This window comes from Camelus bactrianus, chromosome 6 (assembly GCF_048773025.1).
Source record: "Camelus bactrianus isolate YW-2024 breed Bactrian camel chromosome 6, ASM4877302v1, whole genome shotgun sequence".
Lineage (NCBI taxonomy): Eukaryota > Metazoa > Chordata > Mammalia > Artiodactyla > Camelidae > Camelus > Camelus bactrianus.
The window spans coordinates 35456223-35478273 of record NC_133544.1 but is presented as its reverse complement, the minus strand read 5'-3'; the positions used below and the strand labels follow the sequence as shown (position 1 = coordinate 35478273).

Below are 22051 nucleotides of genomic sequence, written 5' to 3'. Positions count from 1 at the left end.
TTTTCTGGACGCTATCCTGCAACACTGCAAAGAGCTCCTGTCCTGCTGGTTTGCTTTCTGTTTGTACAGATTAATTCACAATGTTGCTACCCTTGTTCGAGTTCCCCTTTCCCCCCCAGGCAGATAAATTATTTTACCTTCACAGTCTTGTCATAAACTTGTTAATAATACAAAAGAACTGAGTTAACATATGAATGCTGTGGAGAAGAGCTGGTGGTAACCAAAACTGCATATCTAAATAATTTTTTAAAATAAATAAATATCCCAAAACTAAATTCACTTTTTCTGTCATATAATTAACTCAGTCACCACTCCTGGTTCAGGAGATGGCCTTTAAAGTACCCTGCAATTCATAACCATCATTAAGTAAGAAAGCAAGAAAACATCATTAAAAAAAAAAACAAAAAACGGCCCAATGACAGCAAAACACAACTCACCTTTCAGAAACAGAATCGGTACTCCTGGTGTTCTACTAAGTTTTAATTTAGACTGGTTTAGGTACAATAGAAAAGAAACCTGAAAACACATGCTGTTTTAGTAACAAAAACCAGGTTGCCAGATTTGTTGTGTATTGTTGCAAGCTAGAAACTAGGAACAGGAGAAACCCTTAACAGGGGTGGGGTACAGATATGAAAGCTTTGAGGGCATAAGAAGTAATGGCATTCAGGAAAGTGTTTTTTCACATTGGTACATTTTTAAAGTTTGCCATAAAAAAAAACCCAAGAAAACAAACAACAACCAAAAAACCACACTAAATTTGACAAAAATAGTTGTATTTCTAATGGTCACTTCTACTTCTAACTGCCTCACATTGAGAGCATTAAGACATTTAGGCACTTGTTTTTTCCCCCTAATACTGTTCTTTCATTTTAATCTACATAAAATTGTTTAACACTAAATATGAAAAATGTAAACTTAATTTTCCCCATCAAAAAAGTTGTAAGATCATATTTTTCCTATTCATCTTAAGAATGCAACCAGTTCCTCCCAGGCTGGAGGCTCTTTTCACGATTTTGACTTCTCTCTCTCTTTCTCTCTTGTTTTCATTTCCTTTTCCTATTCTCCAAACATTTTTCCATAAATAAATTAAAAGGAAATAATTAAAATCCAGTTGCTTTGTAATTCTCATTCATTTTTAAAAAAAGAAAGAAAGAAAAGAGAGACATAACTGAAGCAGGAACACGGGTTGCCAAGAATCAGGCTGGGTGACTGGATGTTTTTGTTTGTTTGGGTTTTTTCTTTTTTCCTGATCTCCACACTGGGAGGGGAAATGCAAAACTGGAAAGAGTCGAAGAGAAGAGGGCATTAAGCTTGAGATCACTGTTGGTTTGAGTTTTAAAAAGGTATCTGTGAAAGTCCACCATTCCTTTATGCGCAAATAACCCCAGAAACAAGCTGCAAAAATGTTCCTGATTTCTATTTACAAGTGTCCCTAGTCACTGTGTTGAGGCCCCAGTCCCTCCCCTCTTAGGACCCTAAGTCCACCAGACTGGAGGTGAGGGGGCCCAGTAGGGAGTCCTGGAGCTGATGCTGGTGGGCTTGCAGGCCGTGGCCTGGCTGTGAGGCCGTTAAACCCGGGAGAGAATAGTTTGAGCTCCTGGCGTGGCCCATATTGCCCTGCAGCAGAAGGACCGAGTTCTGGTCTGGACTTTGGGGAGGTGAGAATTCTTCTTCTGAGCTGGACATGAGCGGCTTGCCCCCTTCCAGAGGAGAGAGTTGATTCTGCTTGTTGGAGGAGGAGTTATTGTTTTCGGTGTTCTCCCTAAGAAATAGAGGACAACACCATATGGTTAAAAAAAAAAAAAGTAGGTTAAAAAAAAGTGTTAGATGGAGAGAGAGGAGCTGGAAGGAGGAAAGGGCCATTGTGCAATCAGTCATTGACCCAAATGGAGGAGCTGTGTCCTCTCACCCATCCCCAAGGGTTCTGGGGGAAGTGAGGAGGCAGAGGGGACTTGAGAAATGGGGAGCTACAGACAGAGCTCCTGGGGACCCAGGTCCTTTCCTCTTCCACATTTCAGAAAGCCAGATCAGCAGAGCTTATTTGAAACACACAAAAAATATTTTTAAATTTTTGTTCAAGCGGTTATTTTTAATCAACAAGTGACACATCTAGAAGTAACTAAGTTTGAAAATCTTCCAACAAATTGTTGTTAGTGATGAAGAAAATGATCAGGGAAAAACAGCGCCCAATGCACAGATGTTTGGGGGGGGTGAATCAAGTCAATTCTCCTGTTCCCATCTGAGGAAACAATTAAACGTCGAGTTTCCCTGCCCCTGCCCGGAGGTTGTGGTTTCAGACACAGGACAGGTCATGGGAAGTGGTGTCCAGAGCGGCCCAGTGACCTGAGTAAACACAGGGAGCGCAGCCAGTCTCTCCATTTCATCAGGGAGTGGGCCCTCGGGCCTCGCTTAAAAGACAGCCGTTTTGTAACTAACATCAAACTGGAACTCTGCTGTCCCCGTCCCCGTGTTACCCGCTCAGTCCTCAGTCCCTCACCGCCCTCTCTCAACTCCTCTGAGGACATCCACACCGGCGCACCCTTTCCCGGAAGGGGAACTTCGCGACCCCGCACAGCCGGAGCCGGCGCGGTGTAGCGGAGCGTCGGTCTGCGCGCTCGATGCTGGTACACTGCAGGATCTCGAAGCCCTCGCGGCTTCTGCCTTCAGAGTACTCCCCATGCCCTGGGACCGCCTGTCTCTCACTCCCCATCCCTCACAGTCTCTCTCTCCCAGAAAGCCCATTTCAGCTGAATTTATCCAGATTCTGCTTTTCCACCCGGAGGGGAACAAGGCGACGACACCTTCGGCCCCCAGGCTCCGAAGCGAACAAAAGAAACCCAGGGGTCCCGGGCGCTCGAGTTTTCCCCAAACTGCTCGGCTCCCGGGAGCGCTCTCGCCACCGCCACCGCCTCCCCGACGCTCTTCCGAATCTCGGTTGGAAACCTACAGCACTCTGGGGTAGCCGGGCCAGGTGGCCGGGGGTGTTGGGGCAAGGAGGGCGGAGGCAAAGACAGGTTTAAAAAAACACTGATTTCTGAACTCCGGGACGAGAGAAGTCTGCTACTGGAGCCCCCTTCCGCGCCCGAGGCGGCGGCGCGGACAGCCAGACTGACCCGCCGCGGCGCCGGGCCAAGCGCGAGAGAAATGGCAAGGAACAATCCTTTCTGGGCTTGGGGCGCCGGGCAGTAAACGCAGCGGCAACTCTCCCAAAGCTCTCTTTTCTGTGGATTTCTTTTGAAAGACTCCTCCCTTTGTACAGCTAGTACGGAATGAAGCAGGACCTCTCTCCCAAGACTACCAGGAAGGAGCGAATGAAGGACGGGGCGGGAGTGGAGGCTGAGCAGAAGTTTCAGGCCAGCTCCAACCCTCTGGGGAGCAAGAAGAAAAGGGTTTGAGACCCTCCCACCGAACCCCTTGCCTTGCGATGCCAATCAAGACTTACCTTCTAGTTCTAGAAACTCACTCTCCACCCGCCACTCCTCGCCCCAGCCAGACAGGGAGGCATGAAAAAGAAATCTAGGGCCAACATTTTTAACATTTCCCGACACTCACATCCCAGGAAACCCACGCGCGGACTCTCAAATCAGATAAGTCCCCAATCCCTAACAAGAGATCTCAGAGTTCACGAACTTTCGCCGCAGTGCCGCGGAGGCCTGGGCGCCAACCCGCAGACAGGCTCGGGCCGGAGGGGAGGACGCGGTTCCTGGTGCCTGCGGGGGCGGGAAGGGGCGGAGGGAAAAGGAAGGCTTCCCGGGGTCGCCCCAGCAGCGGGAAGCACGCCGCGTACCTTTCCTTGGCCTCGGCGGCCCGGTCTCTTTGCCTCCGGTTCTTAAACCAGTTGCTGACCTGGGTGGTGGTGAGGCCGGTGGCCTCGGCCAGCTCCCGCTTCTCACGCGGCGAGGGGTAGGGGTTATGCGCGTACCACTCCCGCAGAACGCCCCGTGACTTCTCCTTGAAGCAGTAGCTGGTTTCTTCGCCGTCCCAGATGGTGCGCGGCAACGGGAATTTTCGGCGCACCCGGTATTTGCCCACCGCACCTAAGGGCCGGCCGCGCAGCTTCTCGGCCTCCACGTAGTGCGCCTTCAGCCACAGTTGCTGCAGCTTAGGGTGGTTGTGAGGCGAGAACTGATGGCTTTCCAGGATCTTGTAGAGCTCGCGGAAGTTGCCGCGGTGGAAGGCGACCACGGCCTTGGCCTTGAGCACGCTTTCGTTCTTGTGCAGGTGGTCGCAGGCGGGCAGAGACCATAGGAACCTGCCCAGGCGCTCCAGGTTCCCGCCTTGCTGCAGAACCTCGCACACGCACGCCACTTGCTCCTGCGTGAAGCCGAACGATGGCAGCATCGACATGGCTTGGGCCTGCCGGGGCGCACCGCCCGGACGCACGCGGCAGGGAGCAAAACCGAAAAAGCAGGGCGAGGCAGCTGCAGGGATGAGGGCGCGTCTGCTCCTAACCCCCTCCCTAGGCTTTGCGAAGGCGAAATCACGAGTCGAGACTTGGGCGCGGGCGGCCGAGTAAGAGGAGGAGGAGTAGGGAGTGCGCTGGGAAAGGAACGGCCGGCCGGCTCACTCCGAAGCTTTTCGGGCCTCGCTGGCTCCGGCCTCCCGCCGGGTGGATGCTGCTCGTTGCCGGGGAACTTGGTTTCTGTTCTCCAGGCAGCTGCCTTAAAGCGCGCAGAGTCCCTGGCGTGCTGATTGGCTGCAGGCGGCGCCTATCCGGGGCTGGCCAGCCCGCGCGCCGCCCGGCCCGGCCGCGAGGCCGCGCCGCCCCGAGAGGGGAGGGCGAGGCTGTGGAGCTGGGGCTGGGGAGTGGTGGGAGGAGTGGGACCATGAGAGGTGGGGAGGAGGAGGGAGCAGGACTTCCCAGGGACATCAGGCGGTGGGAATGGGTGAGCAAGTCAGGACCTTGCAAAGTGAGCCCCCTCTGCAGTGTCACCTAAGGGCAGCCGCGCACATCTCTGCACAAATCAATGACTTCAAATCTTCTAATTCCCCTCTTCTCCCTCCGTACCCCTGTCCCTGTCCCTTGAAGACTTGCCCTTTCCCGGTGAGCTCATATTTAATTACCTTAATGTTGGAATAAATAAGTAATGGATTGATGAATAGCTTATGGAACGCGATAAATAATACAAAAGCAGACCAGTGCTCCAGGCTGCAGTCGCTGGAAGAATGGCTTCTCTCAGGACTGCCTTCAGCTCCAGGAGCCAAACCTAATTTCCTCCTCTCTTCCCTCCTGCCCCCACCGTCTTCTAAAGGGCACAAGTACTCCAAACCGTATAGCGCTTCCCTCATTCTCAAATGGCCGTGACTGTTTGGGACCACTTGAAGAGCTGTTTAGAGAGCATAGTTACCAAGCAGATAGAGATTCCGAGGGTTGATTTGTGATTTGATATCTTAATGTTCTATACTTTAAATCGGAAGGCTTCTGGACTCGGTTTCCCTATCTGCGCGGTTGCATTTTCCAAGGCCACCTCTGCTACCGAGGAACGCTGAGAAGTTTTGCTTGCTATTAGCAAAAATGCTTCGGGAACCTCGCACGAAAGGCGCTGGATGGGGTGTAAATTAAATAAAACTGTGTCCGGCTCCAATAGCCGTCCGGTTGTAACATAATCTTTGTCCTGTTCTGAAAGGGACACTGCCCTCAAACCGAGGGCGACAACGGCTCCAAGTAGATTTAATAAAGAGGTGTGTGTGTGTGTGTGTGTGTGTGTGTGTGTAGATTGCAATGCTGGCCTATTTTACTGCCAGGGAAGGAGAGATGCCCTGCAATTTCAGTCCCATTATTTGTTATTTTGTGTATGTGTGGAGAATGCTTAGTAAAACTACACAAACAAATGAAGCTGTAATTATCTTAAGCCTCATTTGCACACCTTGTTCCAAAGCAATTATTAAAAAGATTTTGAAAACAATTAGAGTCTCTAAACAAAGATAATCTATTGTCAGTAGCTGAGACTGGCAGCAGATAAGAACAATGCGTGTAGATAAGGGGAGCCAAACAGTGGAAGGAGAGTGACTTTATGACTATACTTATCTCTGATTAGATAAGTTCAAAACAGAATTTTAAGTACACTTCAAAAATGCTTTTGATTTAAATGTGTCCTCTTAGTGATTGCAAAGAACAAACTCTAGGTCCTTTAAACTTGCTTGTCTTCTTTAAATATGTTTTTATTCCATCAGCAAGAGCCCAGCAAGGCAGAACAATTTGCATATTGAGACATAAGTGGGAGAAGGAGAAGCACTGTGTGGGTTTCCCCTTTTATTATTTATATGGTTTTAAAATAATGCACCCAATCCAGTGCACCCTGCAATGTACACTTTAAACTCATGAAGGGTTTCTACCTCCTCGCTGTCCCTTGGGAGACTCTGAGTAGGCACGAAGAGCTTCTCCTGCTGAACTTCCAAACAATGCTTTTTGTATCTTTGAAACCCTGTAGTATCCCATGCAATTAGACCTCAGGAAACATGCTGATATTTCATTATGTTTAGGATTATTTTAAAATGCATTTAATGGATGCATATTATTTCAAAAGTGCCCCTACCACATAGTGTGCCCAACGGCTTGCTTTCTAAACTGGAAACCTGGCAAAGCGGAGCCCAAGCCCATGTGTCTAGTAATTTTCCCTCGCGGTCTTATTTTAGTGCTCATGATGTTTCAGATGAAGTCTTGAGGAACTGCAGTGTCCTGGCAGAAGGAATGTCTCTGCTTGGACCAGTCCTTATTGACATGGCAGCTGTGTGAGGATGGGATCAGAGGCTTAAACTCGCCTCTAAAAAATCAGTTAATACCCTAAAGTTTAGAGCAAGTGCGCAGAACTACAATGTGTGTATGCCGGTGGCTGGGGAGCAGGGTGGGAGACTGTAAGCACAACCAAGTCTCTTAAAAGACAAAAGGGTAAGTTGAATATGCGGTGTACTTTATTATTAACAATTTTGCATAGGAAATTAGGCATATCTTGGACAAAGAAGGGCAAGTATAAAGTTGCAGGGGATGAAGAGGAGCGGAGTGATGAAAATTAGACACCAATATGACTACCCTTTTTTCGGCTTCCTGCAGTCCTCTCTGCCTACTTCTTTTCATCTCTCTTCAAAAGGAACCAAGACGTACTAGACGTTGGCGACAACTGGAAAGACATCCGTGTAGATGCGGCGATTTCGGGCACCTGGGTTGATGAGATATGGTGTTCATCCTTGGAGGCCATGCCCGGGCTCGCCAACCTCCTAGCGTTCAACCCAGTAGATCGCGTGACTAGAAAGGAAAAGTGCTATTCGCTTTATACCAACGAGCCTACCTGCTATTTCGATCCCTTGGTTAGGGGAACCAATTGTTATAAATGTTAATTATTGGCTCGGATATATAAGGTTTCCCAAAATGGAAGCTTTCACTGAAAACCACTAAAAGAGGTAAAATGACATGAATTTACAAACCACATAAACCAAATGATCCATTTTAAATCGCACACAGAAAGGTTTGAGTTGTTCTAGTAACTTAAAACCTCCTGTCAATGCAAATCACAAGAAAACAGAGATGCGTCGGAGATTTAAAGGCAACGAGCAACTCCAGCTGCTGCCCTCGTCGCTTCGCGGCTCCCGAGGGCAACGCGGCTGGAAAGGGGCTCCCAACGCCAGGTTTCTGTTCTTCTATGCCTCCTCTGTGCAGGTAACCCCCGGGTATGCACAACCGGTCTATGGAAAAGTCAATGCGGAAGCACAAGTTGGTGCTGGGTTTTCTCGGCCGGGTTGACATAAGGCCTTGGTTCAAAAACTTCTGGCCGGGATCCATTTGGTTCCCTTTTGGCTTGGAGCGAGATGCTTCGAGGCTCCCAGCCCGCTTTCTGGGAATTCCTTTACCATCAAGAAAGATAGGGGGGAATTCTACTCTACCTACAGATGTATGGAAGGGAAGGGCTTCGGGAGGAGTTTCTTCAGTAAGTTAGCGTCGTCGTTCTGGGGCAATGCGGAGACTCCCCAGATTCTGGCTGAAGTGACAATTTCATCTTTTTCCTCCGCTTGGTCGGAAACTCCAGGTGCCCTCGCCCCTTGGGATTCCGGGTTCTGACGGCGGCATGGCGCCGGAGCAGCCGCCCATCTGCCTCCTGGGGGACGCTGCTCCCCGCGAGCTCTGAATAGGCCGAGGGCTCAGGCAGGGCGATTTGCGGACCCGGAGAAGAGAAACTCAAAACCAGTCCATTAGTAAATGAGTTTTGTGTTGTCAAGGTTCTTTCCCATCCACTTGCTGTTCTGAAAAATAGATCACATTTCGTTATCTTTAGTGGGAATCTGCAACGTGACACCGGATCCGCGCGGCCCCCGCCTCTCTCCCTCCCTTCCTTCCAGCCTCGCTCCGCCGGGCCAAGGGGAGCCGGCCAGCCTCCTCGGTTTATTTCTGAACAATGAAGATTTGTCTGTTCCCTTAATATATTTATGTATGGCGGTAGGGGGAAGGAGTTTTCTCCTGGAAGCGGGAAGCGCGCGAGCAGAGCTTCCCGCTTCCTTGGTGGGAAAAAGCAGCCCCAGCCCAAAACGCGGGCAGACCGCCGCCCCCCCCCCCCCCCCGCCCACACCTGGACAAATAGAACGGGCTGCGAGCCCCGCTTGCCGCTAAAAACCCTGCCGCCCCGCGCGGCTCCTGAAAATACAGTCTCCACATTGTCCCGGGGTCGGGGAAAGGAGAAAGACAGGCTGGCTGAAACACACCGCCGCGAGGGAACTCACATTGGAGGGGGACAGTGCTGGAGTCTGTATGTTTGGAGAGGTTATCCTCTTCCTCTGTGTGTGTCCCCACATCTGGTCCCTTTCCAAATGGGTCTTTCTCTGCCTCTCCTTGTACCTAATCCTCTTTTCATTCTGAAAGACGAAGCTCATTCATTCTATGAACCTCCATTTCTCATTCCTTCCTTCTCTCTTATCTCCATCTCACACTCTCTTCTTTTCTTTCTTTCACTGTCTCATTCTTCTCATTGCTTCTCCTCTCCCCACCTCTCTCTCAAATACACACACACACACACCCCCTCTCCTCTCTCTGAATCCATCTATTTCTCTTTTTCTCTCTTCTTTTTCTCTCTGATCTCCTCCCTTCCTCAAGGTTCTGAGCACCTGTGCTTGTTTCTCCACAATCAGGTAATGTGGGGGTTCACAGACAGTGCGAGGTGCTGATGTCTCACACCTGAGGCAGATGGGACAAGTAGACTCTGAAGTCCAGGCGGGAACGTTGGTCTCAGTTGGTGGGGTCTTGTCACTGAGGGGTAGAGTCATCAAAAGGTGGGTGCCCATGGATAGGACTTAAGAAGGTAGGTTGGCCTCCTGGGGGAAAAGGGATGATTTAAGCTGTGCTCTGAGAAGGCTCAGGCCCAGAGACTCACTAACCCACAGATTTGAGCCAGAAGACACCACTCAACATCAGATGCCAAGCACCTTTCCGGAAAGTAAAGAAGAGTGTTATAAGAATCTGTTCTTAAGAATCTAAGACACTCTTGCCTCCTTTGCTTTACTAATATTGCCTCAGGGCAAGTTTACAGAAAGGTACTCTCCAAGACTCCTTATCTTCCATTGAATTTTCAATCAACTTTTTTTGGTCAGCTAATGTACATCCTGAATATCGCATCTGTCTAAGCTAAGAAGAATTTCCTTTTGGGAGGTGAAAGCCTGCAGCAACTCCTGTTTAGAGGAAAGTGCTAGTGACGGTAATGCAGGGTGACACTAAATAAACAGTTAGGGTGGACTGGAAAGATGGAGTTAATTATCCAGTGAGCTGCCTTTCAACCCAGACCATCAGGGGCTGATTTGTTTTGGCTCATAGTCCGAGGAAGGAGACAAACCACTCTCTTCTCTACATCTCTTAGGGATCCTGATCGTTTCTGTCTCAAACAAAACAAAACAAAAATCAGTACCCAGGTATCACTGTTTCAATTAAAATTCAGTTTATTACTCCTTTTCAGGCGCTGCAAAAATGTCCACTCCATTGCCCCACAGCTCTTGAGAGAAGACCCAAAATGACTTAAAAATGCACTCCCTAAATCTTTTTAGAGAATCAGTAAGTGAACATCCAACACCCCTCCCCATCTCTTCACTTGGATTTTTACAATAAGTTTGTAAAACTAGATGTTTATAAAATCTAAGATGTTGGCCTGGTTTTCCTTCCCACCCTCTCCAAAAAAAAATCAGGCTTCGTGAAATTTTAGATGCAATTAGATTTATTGTTTTCGTGATTCACTGACTATCCGGTTTCCTCAGGTAAGCCTGCACTTACATATAAATCCTAGTAATTTAAAACTTCTCTCTCCCTACTTTGCTCTTCCCTCCCTCCCTCCCTTCACCCACCTCTCCTCCCCGCCACATTCTGATATTAATAATCCCCGGCTGCCCCTCTTTCCGGGTCATTACGGTACTGCTGGTCTCTAATCAATCCTAATGCGATGGCAATTGGAGTCCCTGATGACTGCGGCTCGGGTTTCTTGTAATGGCTCTACCACATTTTCCTGGACCTCCTTCTTTAACCTGAGATGCCAGGGGGACGAGTCCCTTCTCGGCTGCTGATTACTTCAAGATGTGGGGGCTGGTTTGAGCAGAAGGAGAAAGAGACACGCTCACAGCGTGGCTACCACTGCTGGCTGGGCGGCTGGGGCGAGCAAGGCGTCTGCACGCTAGGAGCCGACACCCTAACGCCTTTCACTACTCTTTTCTTTTCTCCCCATTTTCCAGGTCCAAACTCACCCTAGCGGACGGAGATGAAGAGTCTTAATGGTTTTGTTTGTTTTCCTCTGGTGCAGAGACGCCTCGTGGTCTCTGGGCCTCTGCAGTTCTCGCGGGTTCCCACTCTACAGCGTTCGCCCAGGCTCCCGGGACAGGCCTGCCCCTCGCTCAGAAGTGAACGCCTCTCCCTAGTCCAGTTCAGAGCTTGCTCTTCTTTCCTCATGGTTGTCTTCTCCCAGGGCCATCCTCCTGCCCTAATTTTAGTGTGGTTGTCCAAAGAGGAACTGGATTCTTCCCCCATCTTACCCTCTGACCCTTGACCTCTCATCCCTTCCTTACCCCAGCGATGCCAGAAGCTCCCAACCTGTTCCCAAAGACGAGGCCAGAAGCTTGGCCCTGTCTTGTCGGGTTATGACCCCTTCTCTTCCGATCCCTGAAGGAGACTGTGGCTCAGAAAAGTTTACCTCTAGGGATAAAGGCCCAACACTTCTTTCCGATTGGTGCCGTAGCGAGAGAGGGCCAAGAATGGGAACTTGTACCGCACTTCCCTCTCCCCGGCTGAAATCTCGCTCGCCCCACCTACGCCTGTCCAGGCCCGGTAGAGAAGAGATCCGCACGTTCGCGGCATTTGTATTCTTCCATTTCTCAGCCTAAAGCCATTTAGCGTAACCGGAGCCCCGGATAATTGCCATGTTTCTGCCGCGATACTTTTAAAACCAAGATAATGCTTCTGAATTGCGGAAGAAAGTGCTGCGGACAAATTGGGCGCTGAGCTGCCGAGATGGATCGCTTTGTTAGGGGCGGCCGGTGGTTTGTGACTCAGTTAATGCATTTCTGGGAGCTGCCTGCGCTCTGCAGCCGGGTGAGCTTGAGGCGTACTCCCCCTGTGGCTCCTGGGCGCTGGGAACGGTCTGGGGGAAAGAGGAGCACTTCAGGCCTGTACCTATGTCGGTGCAAATCCACATGAAAAATGCTTTTAAATCCCCACCCAAGTACATTGTGTGGGTTCTAAAGGATCCAGATTTTCGCAGAAGTTTGACTGCCTCCGCTCCCGAATGGGCCGTGCGGCATTTGTCCGAAGCATCAGTCCTCTGGGCTGTGGGGAATGAAATACTGGGTGGAAGGTGCTTGGAAGGTACCCACTCACGCATACCCCTCCGTGGTCTCGCCCATCCGGCTGGGCTTGTATTTTGCAACTACATTTCCAACACCGCTGCTGTACTTGGCGCAACCCTCCTGGAAGCCGGCAGGATGAGGCTTCCAGGCAGCCGGCGGGTGTAAGGGACGCTTGTAGGGCTTGGAACAAGGCTGTAGGAACTTTCCTTACCTCTACTCAAGTTCACCCGCCACCCCCACCCATCATCCCGCGTGCAGGCCCGGGTCCATGTTTCGCCGGTCCATCCTGGGATCCGGGGTAAGCTTCTCTGCTAGGTGCGCGCCGGAGCCGGGGAGAGCTCGCCGCGCAGCGTGCTCGCGGCCCCGCCTGCGGGCCGGCTGTGCCCAGCCTCGGGGTAGCGGGGCCTCACCCCCGCCCTGCCGCCCGCGCCAGGAACCCCTCCCTGGGACAGCACTAGAGCTCTCCGGCGCCGCGTCTGCGCCGGGGACTGCTCCGCCCAGTCATGCAGCCTGAGGTCTGGCGTTCTGGCCGGGCCGGCTCAGAGGCCCGGGCGTGAGAAGGCTTTGGACTTCGCTGCTCTCTCGGGTTGTTCCCGGGGGTTGTTACGGGGGCCGACAGGCGTAGGGGCGTGAGGAAGGAGGGACAGGGCCGGGGAGGGCGGGGGAGAGGAGGCGCGGGGAGGTCAGCGGAGCTGGGAGGGGGCTCAAGCAGGCGGCGGGCGCGGCCGGAGGAGAAAGAGGGCGCTGTCTTCCTGGCGAAGGATCCCTGGCCTGGTCGGCAGGAACGGAAACAAAAAAAAAAAAAAAAAAAAGAAGAAGAAGAAGAAGAAGAAGAAAGAAAGAAAGGAAGAAAGGAAGAGAAAAGAAAAGAAAGAACAGAGAAACAGAGAGAAAGAAAAGGAAATCTGCCTGGCCGAACCCCAGGAGTGAGGGATGCGCGGCGGGGAGGGGCGAGGGTGGTAGAGTGGATTCTCAACCCACAGCCCAGGAACTGCTTCCCGGTGCGGCCTTGCCAGCCCCGCGTTGCCCCCAGCGGGACTCGCAAGAAGGGAATCTTTTTTGGCCTTAAAGGGGTCCCACAGTCGCCTTCCTTCAGGGCCATCCTCCCTCGCTTTCTCCCTCCGAAAACAGAGACGTTGGGGATAAGGTCTGCGACGCTTCACTGGCGAATGAGATGCCCCAGTTTGCCCGAGGCGAGTAAGGAGTGGGGGAGAATCCGGATCTCCTTTTCCGGAGCGGAGCCCACTTTTCGGTTTCGTGAGTCCTGCGGCAAGAAGCCGCGAAGCCAACCAATCCTTCACATCCAAGTGCCTCAGCAAGTAGTCTTACCTGGTTTGGCTGCGCCTTGCCCAGGTAGAAGGAAGAAATAGAAGTCACTCATATTTACTGTCACCAGTTGGCCAGGGCGCACAATCAGGAGACCAGAGGGCCCCGAGGACAATTACTATAAGCCATTCCCCACCCAAATTCACAAATCTAAAAACTGAATTTATATTAAATCGGGAGAAACCGCGCCATTCCAAAAGTACATACTCCTCCTCTATCATCTGCAAAGGAGACTGTGTTCTTGTCTTTCCATGCTCATAATAAACCAGGCAAAGCAAAACAAAAGGATGTCAAACTCACTCATCTTCTGTCTTGAAATGTCCCTCTGTATTAATGGACGTAGTTAATGGCCTCCCTCAGGTTTGTACATAGATAGTAGAACCGATCATCTTCTTACATGTCCGCCACTAGAGTTTCAAGCTCCAGGTCCCATGTGAATTTCCTGAAGAGTTGTGAGTCTTCCATAGCTCTTAGAGCAGAATCCAGGTGGCCCTATAGTCCCGCCTTTAGCAAAAGAGCTATTTCCTAGGAGTAACTGGGTGGGCTGCAACCCGCCTGCCTCTTCACATTGAGAAACTTCTCTTGTGGGAACGTCTGTTTCTATTCATCCGATTTTCTAATTTCTTTGATCAGCCTAAATATTTTCTTGGCAAACGGAAATTGACCATGCCATGAATATGATAACAACCTGCTTGGAAAGAAGCTATTTTGTTTCCAAGCAGCAGGGGGGAAAAGCGGGGGAGGGGGGCGGGGATGTGTAGCTGGCTGGTAGGAATGCCTATAACAGATTCCTGCACATACATCTTTTTGCAGTCTCTGAAGCAGCGTTGTGAAAGCTGCCTTTTCCCCTTTAATATGGTTTCTTCTCTTTCTCTGCTCGCCTCAGATAAACACACACCTGGTCCCCTAAAAGTCTTTGATACTTTTTATAAAAAATAGAACTTCAGTGGACGCCTCTGGAGAATTTCCCTTTAAAAAACATAGATGAAAGGCAAGGTTAATACAACGTTCTCTTAATCCCTTTGCCTTGTGAGTCAAAATAAATATTTTCTTCTGCATGTGATTGTATATCCTACCATTTGGCTGTGGCTATAAGCAAATCGACCAGTAATAAAAGTGTTTTGAGGCTGTGTATGAAATGCAATTCTCTTGAAATCAAGGAGTGGGGGAAGGGAGGAGCCTTACTTCACAGGCAAGAGTTGGTGGGTTTCAGAAAAAGCTGCAAGAAAAAGACCTTTCACCTCTCATTAGTGATGCCATCAGTGCTCGGGCAGAGTGGAGCTGAGGTCATGTTACATATGGCACACAGTCTGCTCAGCACTTGAAACGTCAGCTTTGAAATTTTAGAGAGGGGAAAGGTCATCTTTAATAAGCTAAAGTCTGGGGCTCCCATTGCCCTCATTGCAAACTGGGTGGGTGTCCATATGCTTCAAACCTTCTGCACAAGTTTTTTTTTTTTTTAATTTGCAGTTTTAAGCTGATTTTTGTTTCATATCTTCATTTAAGCTATAATGTTTTTTGCTGTTAATACTCCAAAAGGCCTTTCATTTTTATAGCAACTCTGTCATCTTTCCTTTTCTTTTCATGCAATAATAAAACTGTCCATTCTGAGTGATAGCTTTTTAGAATTCAACTTCCCAGGAGAAAAGAAGTGTATCTGTCCATCTGCATACATGGATCCAGACATGTGGGCTATAGAGTTACCCTTCTGAGTGGTAATTTAGACTTCACTTTTGTACACTACATAATTTACTGAACCTTTAAAACATTAAAACTTCCATATTATGTAAAAGCTCTAGTTTCTGAAGACTTCCTGGTACTACTAAAATTTTTCATGCCAGTTACTGAAATTTCACATTTTATTTTTACCATGTGGGGCAAACTCTCAAATCAAAATATATTGATTCTTCTATAAGGCTTAAAGTTAAGGCTAACTGACAGACGCTATAATGGTAGATACAGTACTAAAAAAAAAAGTGCTAATATCTCACTTCCTTGTTCAAAATATATTAGGAACATTTGTGAATGTTTAATCCTCAAATTTGTTCAAGAAGTGAAGTCAACCAAACCCAAGCCACTGAACTACCCCAGATCTCTTTGTAGCCACTGTCAATATGGATATAAATAATTTCCTTTCATGTCACTCTGCAAGGAACTTCTCAGTCGTGATTTGTCATTCACTCAGTTCCGGAAACTTTTTTTCCATATGGACCTACTGTCCTAGAAGAGCAGTCTCAGCACACAGTTTCATATGTTCCTCACTTTTCTTTATGCCTGTCAACCCATTTTATCTGTTTATATATCCCAGATTTTGGTTGTTTTTTCAAGTTTTTTTCTTCCACATAAAAGTTACATATTTTGTCCTTATAAGATAAACTTTATTAAGTAAGCAACTATGTATAATAATCAGCTTCAGCCAATAGACTCAATGATATTTTAAAACTCCTTCTCCTATTTCACAAGTTGAAAACACTGGGAACAATCTTCAAACATCCTCTTGAGCCCATTAGGAGTTCCTCATTACTAAAAAATGTAATGATTATGATATGCAGATAGGTGTTGGTTTTACTTTGGTTCTACTTAGATTTTCTAAAATCCTTAATTTTGGATGAGCAAAAATTTTTAAGAACAGTCTGCATGGTCCCAGTGTTCATAGTAGCACTATTTACAATAGCCAAGACATAGAAACAACCTAATGTCCATCGACAGATGACTAGATAAAGAAGTTGTGATATATTCATATAATGGAATACTACTTAGCCGTAAAAAGAATAAAATAATGCTATTTGCAGCAACATGGATAGACCTGGAGGTTGTCATTCTAAGTGAGGGAAGCCAGAAAGAGAAAGAAAAATACCATATGATATCACTTATATGTGGAATCTTAAAAAAAGACAAATGAACTTATTTACCAAACAAAAACAGACTTACAGACATAGAAAGCAAAATTATGGTTACTGGGGTTGGGGGAGAGGGTGGGAAGGGATAAACTGGGAGTTCAAGATTTGCAGATACTAATATATACAAAATGGATAAACAACAAGTTCATACTGTATAGCACAGGGAATTATATTGAATATCTTGTAGTAACTTATGGTGGAAAAGAATATGAAAACAAATATATGTATTTTCATGTATGACTGGGGCATTGTGGTGTACACCAGAAATTGATACAACATTGTAAACTGACTATACTTCAATAAAAATATATTTATGAAAAAAAATAAAGGAACAACTACATGATAGCACTGACACTATAGATTGGCAAAGTGATTTCACAACCAAGAACAATGTCAAGTAAATAATTTACTTCTAATCACTCTCCTACATTAGGATTTACTGCCAATAAGCTGGTAGATTTTGTGATACTTTAGCTAACTCAAATTACTTGATGCTTTGAGGACCCAAACGATTTACTAAGTTAAATCAATCTAGTCCATAGAAAATCAAGATAAAGATGCACACTATAGTCTTAGGGGGTGCATATGTGTTTGGGAGGGAGGTATTGTTGCTTTTTTTGTTTTTGACTAAATTTTAAAGCTCCCAAAAATACTCCAGGAAAATTTAAGAGTTAGTAAGCCTGAAAAACAAGAAGTAAAATATTTCAAGAGGCAGATTCATCATTGATAGGTCAATAACTCATTAAAAGCCCATAAAAGGAATACTAATAATTTGCACTTTTTATAGGAAGCTTCATTCAGGAACCTTTAACATTTTACAAGCCTGATCTCATTCATCTTCTCAGAACTTTGGGGAGTATTACTCCTATTGCAGAGAGTAGTTATTCCTATTACAAATATATGGCAGAGAGGTTGTATAATTTGCCCATGGAATTATAATTCAGAGACAGTTTGTGGGTGAGAGCTATGAATCCCAATAAAGTAAATAAGCAAAAGGATATATTGTACAGCACAGAGAAATAAAGGTATTATTTTGTGATAACTGTAAATGGAGCATAATCTATAAAAATACTGAATCACTATGTGGTACACTTGAAGCTAATATAATACTGTAAATTAACAATACTTCAATTAAAAAAATGCTTTGAATCCCAGATCCTTCCCAACTTATCTAAAAAGCAATTTTCCGTAAAGAGATCAGATTCAAATGATTTCAATTTAGTGAGTCTTTGTAAAATGTTATTCTCTTTAAGTTGGACTTTATAACTCAGGTTGAAGATTTGTGAGAAACTTTATGTCTTTACATTACTAAGAAAAAGAAAATGTAACATGAGGTGGCATCAGTTCACATAGGTCTGGTAGTTCTTCTATCCTGTCTGGAAATAAACCATAGTCCTAAATTGGTGCAAATGTCATGTGGGAGGAGACATACAGATTACAGAACCATGAGGTAATTACTACAGCTTAACTGTCCCACAGAGAAGCTATTAAGTGTTCATAAACAGGGTTACAATAGAATACATATTCTATGACAAGATTTAGCCTGTACTTTCAACATTTACAATCTTTCTTTGGCATATTTAGGAGAAGAAATACTAGAAATTCCAGAAAATTAAGGATTTGGCTAATCTTGAGGGCATGCTTCAGGTACTTTAATGGATATGCAAATAACCCCAGGCACTTGTGAAAATACAGCTTACTAGGCTTAACCCCCAGAATTTTAGATTCCCTAGGTTTAAAGTGGGACCCTGGAATTTGCATTTTAACAAGAATCCCAAGTAATTTTAGTGCAACTGGTTAGTGGGCTATTCTTTGAGAATAAACATTCACTCAGCCTGAGGTAGAAACATAAAAAAGGAATGTTCTATCAGCAGGAATAAAGTTTAAATTCTACATTTTGGACCCAACCAGAATTTGCTTTGTATGATTTTAAAAGACAATGTTTAGATTAGTTTTTTACTAGGGAGGAGGGTCTTTGGGTTTCTGAAGAATTTTGTAGGAATTAAAATGTTTCTAACTAGTTAACTAGATAGCAAATTGTCCTCTTTAAGTGATAGCTTCTGTTGACTGGGTTAGGGAAGTGACATCAGACCAGGGGAATAAGACAAGAAAGAAAAATCTCTGAAGAAAATCCAACTACCCATCACAAAAATTAAGCAAATCTCATTGGCCAAAGAATAGTACATAGGAGTGTGATGGGAAATGAGGAGATACTGTTGCACCCTGAGTGTCACCTTAAAAGCCAAAAGGTTCTTAAAACATCTCTCAATTTGCATGACACCTTTAGAATAGTGTGACCTAATTGGGCCCTCCTCCTGGAAGATTTTCAAGAAATGGAGATGTTCTAGAGAGTTGCCACAGTATGATAAAAGGAACGGAAAATAAAATCTAAGAGGAAGTTTAAAGTATTGTCTGCACTGCATATAATGGTCATTTGTTGCATATAAATGTATAGAAAGGGTTTTTACAATGAAGAACACAATCACATAAATCACAGCTTCTTGTTTGTGAGAGGGAGATTAAATACTCGAGAAGATTAATAATCATCATTTATTATTTTCTCTCCTTAAAGATCATCCGCAAACGAGATCACGGAAACACAGACACCAGACTTAATGCTGTTGGAAGAGGCCTAGAGGTCACTGGTGGAACCTGCCACTCTAAGTAGAATCCCTCTGAAAATATTCTTAATCGGACAACCCCCACCTCAGCTTAAACACTTGAATATTGAAGCGCTCACTACCTCACATCTGTTTTGCATGTTTCAAAACTTACCCAAACAAGAAAGATAAGCACGGTGGTACCAAAGTCACATGGAATCCATGATCCATATGAGAGAAGCATGGAGAGGAGCTTCTAATTACTTGTTGGTCAAGTAGAAAGTTAGAGTAAACTGCACTAGCTAAACGGCTTTCTCAAGTTTCCATTTTAGACATTTCTACTGTTTGCCCACTGCCTAGTAGGCTGCTGGAGTTCACTATAGGAAAAGTAAATATTGTCATTTCAAATAAAGAACTGTTTATTATATAACAGAACAGAGGCTGCCTTCTATTTTTGAGACTCTGCTAAGTTAACTGGGGACAGTAGCCAAAGCAGCTGCCCGGGAGATGGTGTTTTCCAACAGCTACAGTCCTTAAAGCTAAGCTGGATGCATGTTTATCTACAAAGTGGCAATCACATTGTTATTTCATTGAATGTTCTTTGGCTGCCACTGGGGTTGAGTAAATGGGGGCACCATTTGTACTACTTTACCAGCCCATTTGACTCCAGCAGGGAGGGTGAACCATACAGATCAAAGCCAAACCCGATGGCCTGCTACCATTAATGGGATTCAGCCCAGACTCTTCTCAGTGAAAGGGGAAAGGTTGACTTAATGCACATTTCCATCTAAATCAAGGGTTCTAAAATTTTGATAGGTTTAGGACAGGACTCAGTATTTTTAATAACTTCTCCGTATCCATTTTGATGAGATTTGTCTGTAGTCCACATTTTGAAACACTGGTTTAAATACATGCTAGAGAAAAGAAATCTGGACTGAATAGTGATTTAAGATAAACAGAAAGTTTTGATTAATAGAAGAATGTTTTTCAAGACTAGTATTTTGCACTTTATTATGCTTTCATCTTTTCAAAGGACTTCTGTTTTCTCCTTACTTATGAGATGGATAAGGAGCAGCAATATTATTAACTCCATTTTACAATAAAGAAACTAAAGAGTGTTTAAGTGACTAGATCTGTGGCAGAATGGAGGGTGGACATCTGGGCTTTCCTATCTTTGTTTACTCATTTCCTGGTCCCATTTCTAGGAGATCAAGACATATAGATGTACCTCAAGCTTTAATGGCTGTAAGATATTTCATGAATTTTTAAAACTTATCTAACTATTCTCTTATTGATGGACATGTTTTTTCCACAGCTTTTTTCTTTAAAAATAATCGTTCTTTGACTATCTTCACATGTAGATCTTTGAGTACTTGTGTGAATATTTTATTAGGATAGAGTGCTAACAGTGAAATTGCTGAGTCAAATGGTATGTATGTTAAAATTTTCATTTACATTGCTAAATTATCCTTCAAAATTTGTACCATTTTACACTCACTTGGCGGAATACAATAGACTAACTTTCCCCAAATGCCTAGCTATACTGTTTAATCTTTGCCAATCTGATTGGGGAAGTGTGGCTAATTTTAAATTTTTCATTTTATTATTATTAAAGTTTAGCATTTTTAAGTTATATCTGGAAAAGATATAATGAAATAGGAAAGCGTAAAAATTACAGCCCAGTGACTTTTTATGTATGTATGCATCTAAGTAACTATCATCCAGATCAAGATATAAACATTTTCATAACCTCAGAAAGTTCTCTTTGTCACTTCACCCACCCACCCCAGGGGTAATCACTCTTCTCACGTCTATCAACACCAATTCATTTTGCCTGTTCTTGAATTTAGTATAAATGAAATTGAACAGATTTTGAAAACAGTGATATCTTCCTTTGTTCCACATAGTATCTGTGGGATTCATCCATGTTGTTGTGCATACCAGTAGTCTATTTTCAAAAATTATTGTTTGGTATTCCATTATATGAATACACAATAGATTTTAATCCATAGTTCTGCTGATGGACATTTGAGTTGTTTCTAGTTTTTGGTGATAATAAATAAAGCTGTTATAAACATTCTTAGCTTTAATAGATACTGCTTAATAAAAGTGTTCTAAAGTTACATTCCACCAGCAATTGTATGAGAGTCCCACCTGCTCCACATCTTTCTCAATACTTGGTATTTTTAGTCTTGCAAATTTTAGACTTACTGGTGAATATATAATAGTATCTTTTTTAATTTGCATAATTAATGAATAATTATGTTGACTATCTTGTCATATGCTTATAGGGTATTTGGATATTCTCTTTTGTGTGGTACTTGTTTAAGCCTTTTGCCCATTCTTTAAATTGTGCTGTTTTGTCTTACTTGTATGAGTTCTTTATATATTCTGGATATAACCCCTTTGTCAGATGGATGGATAGATAGATACATAGTTACATAGGTAGATGATGAAAATATCCTAGTATGGAACTTGCTTCTTCATTGTCATACTAAAGTTCTCATACTGGACAAAAGTTCTTAATTTCAATTAAGTCCAATTGTTTTTATTCTTTTACATTTGTCTTTTGTATCCTATTTAAGAAATCTTTGCCTACCTCAAGGTCATGAAGATGTTCTCCTATGTTTTCTTTTAAAACTTTGATTATTTTAATTTGACATTTATACTTATGACCCCTCTTTAATTGATTTTTATATGTGGTGTAAGGTAGGAGTCAAGTTCGAGGTTTTCCCCCATACGGATATACAACAGTTCTAGCCTCATGTTTGAAAAAACCATACTTTCTTTCACAGAATTGCATTTGTACCTCAGAGGGACAATATTCAGTATTTCACCATTAAATGTGTCAGCTGTAATGTTTTGGTTTGGATTTTTTATTTATCGATAGCTTTTCTCATATTAATAAAGTTCCTTTCTATTTTAATATGCTGAGAATTTTTTCCTGTGTGGGTCTTTTTTGAAAATTAAGTGCATTTTATGTATTTATTGAGAAAATCATATGTTTTTCTCCTTTTTTTTCTTTTAAAGTGAAGAATTACATTGATTATTTTAGAATATTAAACCAATCTTGCATTCCTGGGATAAATCATACTTGGTCATTATGTATTATCTTTTAAAAATATAGTCCTGTATTTAATTTACTAATGTTTTATTTAGAATTTTTGCATCCATATGCAGAAAGGATTTTGGCTTGGGAATCAGATTTATGTTAGCCTCATAAAACAAGTAGGTAAGTGTTCTCTTTTTCTTTAATCTCTGAAAAATGTTTGAGCGAGATTATCATTATTTCTTCTTAAATATTTGGAAAAATTTACCTTGAGAAGCATCTGGACCTGTATTATCTTTATGGAATTTTACCTATGTATTCCTGTTCTTTAACATATATCAGAGCATTTGTATTTTTATTTGTTTTTACATCAG

At 44.6% G+C, this 22051-nt stretch overlaps 1 protein-coding gene and 1 long non-coding RNA gene across 3 annotated transcripts; both read right to left on the bottom strand.

Annotated features, from left to right (window-relative positions):
* Positions 1 to 433: 433 nt before the first annotated feature.
* SIX1 (SIX homeobox 1) lies at positions 434 to 4749 on the bottom strand. Its single transcript, XM_010962230.3, has 2 exons — positions 3788 to 4749; positions 434 to 1762 (listed from the first exon to the last, which is right to left on the bottom strand). Exons 1-2 carry the CDS (start codon positions 4345 to 4347, stop codon positions 1468 to 1470), a joined length of 855 nt encoding a protein of 284 aa, XP_010960532.1. The 5' UTR covers positions 4348 to 4749; the 3' UTR covers positions 434 to 1467.
* A 2141-nt stretch (positions 4750 to 6890) lies between these two features.
* Positions 6891 to 12916, bottom strand: LOC141577908 (uncharacterized). Of its 2 annotated transcripts, XR_012507500.1 has the most exons (3): positions 10708 to 12916; positions 8710 to 9851; positions 6891 to 8235 (listed from the first exon to the last, which is right to left on the bottom strand). It is a non-coding gene; the product is annotated as an uncharacterized LOC141577908 (long non-coding RNA). The 2 variants fall into 2 exon arrangements; XR_012507499.1 differs by lacking the exon at positions 8710 to 9851.
* Between the last annotated feature and the right edge of the window lie 9135 nt (positions 12917 to 22051).

Bases quoted from the DNA above. Each gene is read 5' to 3' on its own strand.
- SIX1 (XM_010962230.3), bottom strand. From the start codon at position 4,347: ATGTCGATGCTGCCATCGTTCGGCTTCACGCAGGAGCAAGTGGCGTGC. The intron at 1,763-3,787 runs GTACGCGGCGTG...TCTATTTCTTAG, and splicing joins GCCGCCGAGGCCAAGGAAAG to GGAGAACACCGAAAACAATA.